Source organism: Dendropsophus ebraccatus, chromosome 3 (assembly GCF_027789765.1).
Source record: "Dendropsophus ebraccatus isolate aDenEbr1 chromosome 3, aDenEbr1.pat, whole genome shotgun sequence".
Taxonomy (NCBI): Eukaryota; Metazoa; Chordata; class Amphibia; order Anura; family Hylidae; genus Dendropsophus; species Dendropsophus ebraccatus.
Window position 1 is genome coordinate 84,560,069 of NC_091456.1, and position 12,076 is coordinate 84,572,144.

The 12,076-nt window shown below is 42.3% G+C and overlaps 1 protein-coding gene across 3 annotated transcripts in view; it reads left to right on the forward strand.

The window, feature by feature from the left end:
* Window positions 1-12,076, forward strand: part of LOC138785796 (stimulated by retinoic acid gene 6 protein-like) — a 42,019-nt gene that overhangs the window by 12,810 nt on the left and 17,133 nt on the right. For 2 of the 3 annotated variants that reach the window (XM_069962122.1, XM_069962120.1), the window contains 6 exons: window positions 2,460-2,590; window positions 4,200-4,320; window positions 4,569-4,614; window positions 6,592-6,720; window positions 6,905-6,972; window positions 10,298-10,406. In XM_069962122.1, coding sequence (XP_069818223.1) covers window positions 2,460-2,590; window positions 4,200-4,320; window positions 4,569-4,614; window positions 6,592-6,720; window positions 6,905-6,972; window positions 10,298-10,406 — 604 coding nt within the window. The remainder of the gene's footprint in view (window positions 1-2,459; window positions 2,591-4,199; window positions 4,321-4,568; window positions 4,615-6,591; window positions 6,721-6,904; window positions 6,973-10,297; window positions 10,407-12,076) is intronic. The other variant, XM_069962121.1, reaches the window with a different exon arrangement.

Genomic DNA, 12,076 nt, shown 5'->3' on the forward strand with positions numbered 1-12,076 from the left:
GGACAGTCTGTGGTGCAACGTGACGTTGCTGAATGGAGCGAGACATGATGTCCCAGATGTGCTCAATCATATTCAGGTCTGGGGAACGGGTAGGCTAGTCCATCTTGCAGAAACTGCTGACACACTCCAGCCACATGAGGTCTAGTATTGCCCTGCATTTGGAGGAACCCGGGCCCACCGCACCAGCGTCTTACAATGGGTCTGAGCATCTCATCTCGGTCCCTAATGGCAGTCAGGCTACCTCTGGCGAGCACATGGAGGGCTGTGCGGCCCTCAAAAAAAAGGCCACCCCACACCATTACTGACCCACTGCCAAACCGGTCATGCTGAATGATCACTCTCCACGGCGTCTCCAGAATCTGTCACGTCTGTCACATATGCACAGTGTGAACCTGCTTTCATCTGTGAAGAGCACAGGGCGCCAGTGGTGAATTTGCCAATCCTGGTGTTCTCTGGCAAATGCCAAGCGTACTGCACGGTGTTGGGCTGTGAACACAACCCCCATCTGTGGACCTCAGACCCTCATACCATCCTCATGGAGTCAGTTTCTGTTTCTGTCTGGGCAAACACATGCACATTTGTGGCCTGCTGGAGGTCATTTTGCAGGGTTCTGCCAGTGCTCTTCCTGTTTCTCTTTGCAAAAAGGCGGAGGTAGCAGTCCTGCTGCTGGATTGTTGCCCTCCTACTGCCTCCTTCACGTCTCCCCGTAGCACCTCCAGTCTCTGGACACTACGCTGACAGACACAGCCAATAGTCTTGCCACAGCTCACATTGATGTGCCATCCTGGATGAGCTGCACTACCTGAGCCACTTGTGTGAGTTGTAGAATCCGTCTCCACGTGTGTGAAAGCACCAGTAACTTGAATGTGACCAAAATATCAGCCAGAAAGCATAGGTACTGAGAAGTGGTCTGTGGTCCCCACCTGCTAAACCACTCCTTTATTGAGTGTGTCTTGCTAATTGAATGTGAAATTGATTGTCAATCAGTATTGCTTCCTAAGTGGACCGTTTGATTTCACAGAAATTTGATTTAGGGTACAAACCCACTTGCCAGATCTGCAGCGAGTCTCCTTGCTGCGTTTTTGCAGCGAGACTCGCTGCAGATCCCAGCCCTATACTTTCATTAGCAGAGAAACTCGCAGCAGGGATGTATATCCCTGCTGCGATTTTGTCTGCAGCCCTCCCCATTAACCCCCTAGCCACCGGATATTATACATTACCGGGTCCCCGTTCCTGCTTGCTTCGGGGCTCCCGGTGTCTTCACGGCCCGCCCGGCCAATCAGTGTGCTGCGGCAGGGCAGGGCACTGATTGGCCGGGCAGAACGTGCCGGGAGCCGCCGAAGCAAGCAGGAGCGGGGACCTGGTAATGTATATCCTGCCCGCCCCCCCTGCAGCCCCGATCGCCCCCGGCCGCAGGATCGCCCCCCGCACCCCCCGGCCGCATGATCACCCCCCGCACCCCCCGGCCGCATGATCGCACCCCCCGGCCACACGATCGCCCCCCGCACCCCCCCGATCTGGGCTGCAGGGGGCTGCGGGGGGCGATCGTGCGGCCGGGGGGTGCGGGGGGCGATCATGCGGTCGGAGGGTGCGGGGGGCGATCGTGCGGCCGGGGGGTGCGGGGGGCGATCGTGCGGCCAGGGGGTGCGGGGGGCAATCGTGCGGCCGGGGGTTGCGGGGGGCGATCCTGCGGTCGGGGGGTGCGGGGGGCGATCCTGCGGCCGGGGGGTGCGGGGGGTGATCATGCGGCCGGGTGAGATCGGGGCTGCAGGGGGGGCGGGCAGGATATACATTACCAGGTCCCGCTCCTGCTTGCTTCGGCGGCTCCCGGCACGTTCTGCCCGGCCAGTCAGTGCGCTGCCCTGCCGCAGCGCACTGATTGGCCGGGCGGGCCATGAAGACACCGGGAGCCCCAAACAAGCAGGAACGGGGACCCGGTAATGTATAATGTTCGGCGGCTAGGGGGTTAATGGGGAGGGCTGCAGACAAAATCGCAGCAGGTAAGGGGAAACAGGAGATCAGTCGTCAGCAGAGAGCAAATGATTACACAGCAGAACCTGTTTAAAAGCCGTAATTCAGGGATCAGAGAGGTCAGTGCTGACTTCAGAGGAGATAGACCGGTAGTGTTGCTGTAAATTAACTCTTTGTTGTCCTTTTTTGGTGCCTCATCTCCCTCAAACCCTCAGAAACAATCAGAACAGGCTGTGGGGATGATTGAATTGACCCGGTTGCAATCAGTGTATAGAAGAAATACACTGGCTCACTTTATGCCAGCATTAATAAGTTTTCCACAATTTGTTAACATAGCTCAAAACAGTTCTTGCCGTTATTGCACCTCATGCAGAGGTGGACTGTTGATAACAGACGTTTCTGACTTTCAGACCCTCTAAGTTTTCCTTGAACATAAAAATACAGTTATGAATTATTTTACAACTGACCTATTTCTTCTCTTTTTACAGCCCTTTAGACCTCATAGGCACCTTTCATAACAGATGGACGTTTGGCTTTGCATTTGGAGCAATAGCTAATAAGGTCATGTCACTTTTTTCTGAGGAATATTTACCACCTGGAGTTCCAACATGGGCAAGAGGTATAGAAATGTCACAGAAATAAAATATATATATATATATATATATATATATATATATATATATATATATATATGTGTGTGTGTGTGTGTATATATATATATATATATATATATATATATATATATATATATATATATACATATATAGTATTGTTGTAAGAAGCCAGGATGTGGCACATAAGTTGTATAGAACATTTGTACTTATAAACATACAATATGCTATAGATGATTTGTCATTCCGTATATTGCTATATTGTCATTCTGGCATATTGCTAGGACATGTCATAATATTATTATTCACAAGAGCTACTCCTGTCACTTACACTTTAACACCGCGTTCACAGCGTTGTAGCTTAGGCGAAGTCCTTTCTGGTAGTATGTTTTGTAAAGCAGGTTAGGCTTTCATGAGGCAGAAAATCCATCTTTAGTAGCGGGGCTGCCGTGTCTAAGAGGCGGTCCGAGAGCGTTCGTGCCCTAGTGTAGCACTGCCTTTGTGGTGTTGCTGGTCGTCTCCCCCTGCCTCCCATGCCACCCCCAGGGTTCCATGTGAATGCGCATGCAGCGTTTTTTGAGCTTTGGCGCCGCTGTAGTGACATGGCCGGGTCCGCGCCGCCTCTGTGGTGTCTCCTCTGCCCGTCTTCCACGCCCTGTTTAGTGACGCTCTGGGCCCAGCCCCGGCTTGCATGCCTGTCAGCGGCTACCCCGCCCCATCGCATGCCATGTTGGCGCACACTGCCTACGTCATCTTGTAGAGTTCTTGGGATCAGAACCCGCACAGGCGCACTAACGCGACCGACTTTATCAAACTAGTCTAGCCGGTCGCGTCAGTGCGGGCAGAGGAGACACCACAGAGGCGGCGCGGACCCGGCCATGACACTACAGCGGCGCTGAAGCTCAAAAAAAGACTGCATGCGCATAATATAAACATACCACCAGATAACAAAACATACCACCAGAAAGGACTTCGCCTAAGCTACAACAAGTAGTTTGGGGGGGGTTCCACAGTGGCTACAGAGTCGCTTTAAGGGGTTAATGGCAGGCTGCAGCACGACCGGTGTAGCCTGTCATTAGCAGTGGGGGCCCCCACCTGCTATGAAGGGTGCTTTGCTCCTGAGTGTGCTTCATAGCACAACAGCAACTCAGGGCGTACGGCTATGTCCTGGGTCATCTGGTGACAGGCGGCCAGGGCATACCTGTACACCCTAGATCGTCTAAAGGTTAAGTCTGATATTTGAGGTTGATAAATCGCCCCCTATATCTCATAGAAATTATACCTATATATATATACACCATCCAGACCACTGGAGCAGAGTGGTGGTCAGTAACCCAGACAATGAGTTGTCAACAATGGGAGGGAAGGGGTGACATATCAGGTGAAGAAGGCGAGTTTGCTAAATGAAAGTACTGTATATGCTAAAATTTGACGGGCCCTACAAGTATAATTATGTTAGTTGTGATAGGAATACACCTTTAATTCATCTCACTTCTTGTTTACTATTGGCCATTGTTCTTTTTGTTGTACAGTGTTTTACAATGTTGTTAATTAAAATTATTCATTTACAATTAATATATTAGAGATGTGAATATTTTGTTTGTAATCCTTTTCTAGCACTTGGACTTCTAGTTGGGGCAGTTGAAGTTGGCTTGTCCTATTATCCTATATTTGCTTGTCTCACTACAGATAACAAAATAATAGGATCTGTGATAGGTTTTCTATACACACTTACTTGGTGAGTAGCACTGTAAGCTTGCTATGTAATTTTAGTGGAAAGTCAGTATAAACAGGAGTGTTATAACTTAGAATATAAATAGAACAGGTTTAGTTATCTTTTATAATGTATCATATTTACATTCTCACTACAACAAATCTTACATATGCAAAGCTTCTGAATAGAACACAACCAATCTAAAAAGTAACTTTCGCTATTTGATTTGATATTTTGTTTTCTGTTCCGATTTCATTATTTATGTATTTTAGGTTTATTGTAACAGTAATTGACGTTACATCGTGCCCCCATGGAAATGTAAGTTTAGCAAAAAGTATTAACATTAAATTAACCATATAGTTTCTCAAGTAAGGGGAGATCCATGTTTAAGAATCTATTAAACTAGTGGAGGATAATCACCTCAGTAGTGGCTGATTATAATAGATCCATTGTGGGCTGCTGCCCAGTCCATTGGCCGCCCAAGACAGAGATATACTTTCCTTGCTGTAGTGTCTCTCTGCTGTAGTTCTGCCATGATTTGTGCAAAATCCCAGCAAAAACGTTATGTTTTTACAGCAATTTGACACAAATTGGAGCAAAACTGGCTGAAGTAATGTAAGAAAATATTACTTTACTGAAAGAGCAGTAGATGCTCTTATGGCAGGTGTAATTCATCAGTCTACCATAACAGAATTCAAACATGCCTGGGATAGACATATATAGCCTGGAAATACTAAAAGGCAGACTAGATGGACCAAGTGGTCTTTTTCTGACGCCAATCTTTTATGCCTCTATGTTTATAAAACTGCAGTAGGAAGACCATCCTGTCATCACAGATCCTTAGGAGTCTGCACTATAGAGGAAAAAGAGCTGTACATATGGGAAGGGGGTAGAGAGGCCAATCCGGGGAGAGGGGGTAAAGGATGACCAGTCTGGGGTGTAAGGGGACACAGTGACTAGTCTGGGTGGGGGGGGAGGTTGACCAGTGGTAAAGGGGGAGACACAAGAGAGCAAATCATGGGAGCAGTGTGAGAGTGGGTGGTCTTTTGGTCTATATTAGGGCCTGAATACATTTTGGAGCCTAGAAAAAATGCATTTTTCGGTATTTGGACATGGAATAAAGGCTTGAAAATTGGAACTCCTGTAGATGCTGTTGAATTTTTCCTGGAAGAATCCTATTGTCTTATTATGGGGCACAATACTATTGATAAACTGCACCATGGATTGTATATGTAAAAGTGAGGCCCAGTGAGGCTGGGTATTGGGTGCAATACTAATTAAAATTTGTACGAAGAATTTTGCACCTAGGGCCATTGGGAAAGCAATGTATTCTAGGAATACAATGTGGTAATGAGCAACTGTTTACCAGAAAATACTACCGCAAAATACAGAACTAAGACGCCTTGTCCTCCCAAAAAAATAACAAAAATATAAATAAATTATTTTTTGGTAGTTTCAGAACTAGACACACAGGTAAGCAATGTGGCATGTTTATTTTTTTTATCTGATGTACCCCTTTAATTAACATTTCTTGCCTCCTTATGGAACATCTCTTTGCGATTGCTGGTACAATTCACTGCAATTTATATTGCACTGAACTGCAAAAGTCCTATTTTTTCTATTACAGCTTACCATAGTTTTCCATCTGTATCAGACATTCCTCCCTAGTGATAATGATAGGTTTGTAAACTTTATTGACAACTGTATGTGGTATGTGTTTGGTGCAACTTTTTTTTACTCTGCCATAAATATGATGGTAATTGTTTAGGTTGCAACTTCAATACATGACCTGGTTGGGTGCAATAGAGTGATTAGATGAGCACTGAGCATAGCAAGTCATAGACACTCTACAGTGCTAAGCCATGATGATGTTATAATAAGTAAGATATAAGGAGACAGGACAGCAGGGCATCACCCAAAAATTAGCCATATCCCACCAGATCAAAGGGTTTTTTCCATTTCAAACAGGGATGACTTATCATTAGGATATGTCATCCCTTAATGATTCGGGACTATACACAAGGATCCACAAAACTCTGTGCCACAGTACTGTGCATAAGAACTGCAGCAAGCCCTATTCCCATGAATAGAGTTGTGCAGAAATTCCCCTGTATATCATTGTGTTTCATAGTCCCAGTTTATTTATTGTACTGTATAGTAGATAACAAATCTATTAATTGTTTACATGTTTGTGTGAGTATGGTATATATGTCCCAGTCTTAGGGGTATCATATAATTTGCATTGATAAGAATGACATAATTGTGATAGAGTTTTTATTTATACCTTTTTTTCAGACTATTGGTTATTATGAGAAGGTTATTTTTGAATGGCCATCGCTGTTGTGTTTAATCTTCCTGATGGGGCGTTTTGTTCATATGTTTATCAAATACATCAGAATTTACATGGGAGCTGACATTCGAAATGTAAGTATGAGGAGGTGATAAGTAGCTAGTCCTATCAATTCTTCCACTGTACAGATTACCTAATGTTAAACTTTTCTATTTCTAATGATTAAACAAATTATATTGTTTGATCATTTTTATCATGTACAGAATTTATTTTACCTTAACAGTATACATTCATTCATACTAAAATGTTTGTTATTAGGATGAAAAATGTTTCCTACCAATACATCAAGCTGGGCATGTCAGGAGACTCTTTCGCAAACCTGCAATGTAAGTTTCATTCCTTTTTCAAATGTGTTATATAAGCTATTCTAAAGCTCTATTATTATTACTTAAAAGGTCTTTACCATTTGATAGCCCAGGGGATCCCTTACATATATGTAAAGCCCATCATTTACCAAAATAATTCCTTGCCCCCCCCCCCCATCCCCTGCCCCCCACTAGGTGCCTCCCTTCTCTGTAGTCTGCTGTTCATTGACTGTTGTCGGTTTCAGTCTGTTTCTAGCAGAGACCGTGACATAACTTTGTGGGCAGAGCTTAACTACTGTTATGTGCAAGAGAGGGGGAGAAAAAAACTGGACTGTGTACCTGCAATCTGTGAGTTTGTATGCTTTCTCCAGAGCAGCCTTACTGTCCCTGAAAGGTAAATCAGGGGTTTCCTTTTATCTCAGTCAAAAATGAATCAGAACAGATGATTACAAAAAACACATGGGCAAGGTGCATGTACTAAAGTGCCGCCTTATAACAAAGTGTGCAAAAATGAATAGAATGCCTAGCACAATAAGATAAATAGTTTACATGTTCATTGGGAGCTCATTGTAATAGACAGCATGTATCAAATAACCATGGAATGATATCCTAGAGAACCCTATTGCTGAAACATTACCTAAGGTGCTGGTTCACACTGTACCCATGAGGTGCGCCCCGACACGCGTTTCGGCAACACGCCTTTCTCGAGGGGTAGCGCCATATTGCTAGGTCCGATCTTTTATGTCCCCTATTCCCAGCTTTGACCAATGAAAGACTCCAATCCATCAATAATAATTAAAATCACCTGCATGTATCATCGGCGCATGTTCCCAGGGCAGTCCGTCCAAAGCACTTCCGGGTCCGAGCGCACGTGACCCACGCCGAACGTGATCACGTGAATGCGCTCCGAGCCGCAAGCGATGTTGGGAGAGACCTCGCACATGCGCACACATGCGGAAAGGACAGGAAAATGCATGAGTATCATTGGTAAGTTGATGGGTATAACATCTATCAAATAATTATATCCAATAAAAATTAATACAGAGTTAATACGAAAACATAAATCAACCATATCACTCCACATATTATACTAAATGTGCAAAATAACTCACGAAAAGTGTATATGATGTGTAATAATTAATTAATTATTTGTGCCACGGCACATCATATACACTTTTCGTGAGTTATTTTGCACATTTAGTATAATATGTGGAGTGATATGGTAGATTTATGTTTTCGTATTAACTCTGTATTAATTTTTATTGGATATAATTATTATTAATTACCAATGATACTCATGCATTTTCCTGTCCTGTCCGCATGTGTGCACATGTGCGAGGTCTCTGCCGACATCGCTTGCGGCTCGGAGCGCATTCACGTGATCACATTCGGCGTGGGTCACGTGCGCTCGGACCCGGAAGTGCTTTGGACGGACTGCCCTGGGAACATGCGCCGATGATACATGCAGGTGATTTTAATTATTATTGATGGATTGGAGTCTTTCATTGGTCAAAGCTGGGAATAGGGGACATAAAAGATCGGACCTAGCAATATGGCGCTACCCCTCGAGTAAGGCGTGTTGCCGAAACGTGCGTCAGGGTGCACCTCATGGGTACAGTGTGAACCAGCACCTTAGGTAATGTTTCAGCAATAGGGTTCTCTAGGATATCATTCCATGGTTATTTGATACATGCTGTGTATTACAATGAGCTCCCACTGAACATGTAAACTATTTATCTTATTGTGCTAGGCATTCTATTCATTATTTCAGCTCTTGCATTTTTGCACACTTTGTTATATGCCGACACTTTAGTACATGCACCTTGCCCATGTGTTTTTTGTAATCATCTGTTCTGATTCATTTTTGTGATTTTATTGCATTTTATATTCATTTTTGTTTGTGATCAATAAAATTCTTTTGTGATTATATGACATCTGGGCACAGTATTTTTTTTGTAGGTATATAACTTTTGAAAAAGTCATGTAAACTGGTGAAAGCTATCGTCTGGTCAGTACCGGACGTGAATTTGTTTTTTCGCAATTTTTTTGTGCATATTAGATAAATTAGTCTAATTCGGCTGGGTAAAAAAAACAGACAAATACTTTGTAGAAAAATAACACGTTTTAGACTCAATGGTAAATGTCCCAGTAGGTGCTCTGCTGTGATTGGCCAGATAACTAATGAAAGGAAATATCTATAGGTGTACGGAATGGAGAGTATGAGTAGTAGCAGAGAACTGGCCATGGAGCGGACTTTTAATGGCTTAATAACAGCAGTAGAAGCACATAAATCACCTTTTGACCATTCTGAAAGGTATTTTAACAAAGCCTTGCAAGTTTTTATAAACCTTTTGAAATATCAGGTACGCCTACTACATAAAAAAAATCTGTAAAAGAAATTTTTTAATTATTAAATGATATTATATTAACTCTCTTGGAGCATCTTTTCTAAGATCTCTGTGTTGAGAACTTCTTTTTAAGAGCTTATTGCCACTTGTGTATTTTAGATTTGTATTCATTGTAAACTATTAAGATATTTAATGCATCCTTTTGTTTTTTCATACATGCCTTTTTCTTTAGGTGCATTACTTTTTTCTGTATACAGCATATTCTAAAAGATCCATATTCCTTTTTTGAATATAAAACTATATGTTCTGTGTTTCCATAGTTCACATGTTTATTTATTTCACTAGTTTATTAACTGTATTCCTGCTACATAAAAAAGCAAAAATTGCAATAGTTATTTTTATAACAGTTATAACATAATTATAAGTTCACACTATGGGATTTGGCCACTGAGTTTTTGTTTAATTTTGAATTTACACTATGGGATTTTGCAACTAATATTTGCTAATGACGGACAAGTATAATGATTATGATCATTATAGATGGTCGTCACTGGCAAATATTAGACGTCTTTTTGACGGCCGCCAGTAAAGACAGTCGCAAAATACCGTTGTGTGAACTTAGCCTCAAAATTAAACAAATACTTAGTGGCCAAGACATAAGTTTTTTTTTTCCTTAGGTAGGGTGTTATTTTAGGTAAAAGTGGGGAAATGTACAATCTATTAAAATGTGTTAAACAAATCCAGAATGGCTGATTTTTGGTCATATTATATATTATAAAAATATATGGAATAAAAAGAGTGGAAAAAATAAGGGTTAGAATAGAGCAATTTTCAGCATATATATTTTTAGGTTTACATTTTTTTAGTAGAAAAAGAAAACAAAAGCTATGAAATGTGTCAAAATAATGTAAAGTTAGTCCCACAAAAAACAAGTCCTCATATGGCTGAGTTTTTGAAATGGTTTAACTGACAGTATTTAAATAATGCCTTTATTTCAGAGAACGAAGAAGCTGGTTTGAAAGGAAGATATATACATGGGACCCATGGTTTAAATTTCCCAGCAGGATGATTGGTACTACAGTTTTGTCACTGTTCTGCCTGTATATTGTAAGTCACAAAACAACAGTGTTGGCTGATTTTATGTAAGGATTCATCTTCGGATAAAAGTTGTCTTATAATCCGACCTGCAGACGTCCCAAGGATAGTACCAATAGTAGTTATTTACTACACGTCCATATTTGAGGCATATTGGGCTGGAAAATATCTAGTAATTGGAATCCATATAGCTATATGGCGTCAATCACCTTGAATAGGATGCCTGCAATACAAGGTCCAACTTCACTTAAAAGAATTTGGTTTATAAAGATAGCAGTACGTCAGACTTGGAAAGTCAGTAGAAACATGACATTTACCACCCATATTACCTATTGGGGTAAACTCTGCTTCATTCTAGGCTTCTAATTCAATAGAAGTTAATCATTAAAGGGGTTATCCAGCGCTACAAAAACATGGCCACTTTCTTCCAGAGGCAGTACCACTCATTTTAAGCTCCATTCACTTCAATGGAGCTGAGTTACAAAAACCCACCCAAACTGAAGACAAGAGCGGAAGACAAGAGCAGTGCTGTTTTTGGAAGAAAGTGGCCATATTTTTGTAGCTCAGGATGTGAGTTGGTGCAGGGGGGTCCATTGAATGCCTAGGGAATTCCCGATTGCATAGTTATGTAGCACATCAATAGTAAAGAACCAAAGTCAAATAGCAGTATTTCTTGAGATGGCAAGAGGCTGACAATGCAGAAGACAGAGCCTATCCATTAAATATATGTGTGACTTGCAGAGAATCCAGGTGAGCCACAGTGCACATACAGGCCCAGATTTACTTAAAAAAAAAAAAAAAAAAAACTGTGAGGGACAATAACTGTCTCAGTTGTCACAACAATCACAGTTCAGGTATGTGCTTAGCATGTTCATTTCTGTCTTCTTGTCATATGACCGGGACAGACTCCCAGTGCAAGTTTATGGGACCATCCCAATGTGGCAGTGCAGTCATGTCACTGTTCAAATTCTGCCAATTGCACATGGTCTTAACATTTATACAATTTTCCTTAACTGGACAGGTAAAATCCAAACATCAGAAGCCTAGTAACATCAGGATAGGAAGGGTAATTTATTTTGGCCCTTTCCAGCCTAATAATACTAGCTTGCTACCACTCCAGACCAGGAGCACCAGTGCACCTCTTGCTAGTATCCCTGTGGCTAGGGGTACTGTGGTAATATTGTGGGAGTTAGTATTAGCCATTGGGGCTAACACTAAGCTCCAGCTTAGTAGTAAATGCTGTCTATCAGACCGATTCCACTACACAGCTTGTAAAGTGAGTTAAAAAAAAAGGAAAAGTTTTTCAGTGAAAATCATACCCCTACTCCTCATTGAACATTTTCTAAAAATAATAAAAAATATCTTCTACTCATTGACTTAGTCCATCAACGTTGACATAGTCCTTGGGATACCAATACCTGAAAAACAAAAAGGGAGAGAAAAAAAATAAATGGATAAAAAGTCAATAGAAAAAGCTCTTGTCTGCTGCTCTAGCAGGGGTTAACAAATGCGGTTATGAACTGCAGGTGGGACCTGGACTTTGCAGTAGCCAAGCGCATACACTAGCTGCCGCAGCTAGCTTGCTAGGAGGAACCAACAAACTGTAAAAAGGTTGTGTTCCCACATTGTGTTTTTAACATAAATGCAATGTGGGAACACAGCCTAACACTCACACTCCCGGC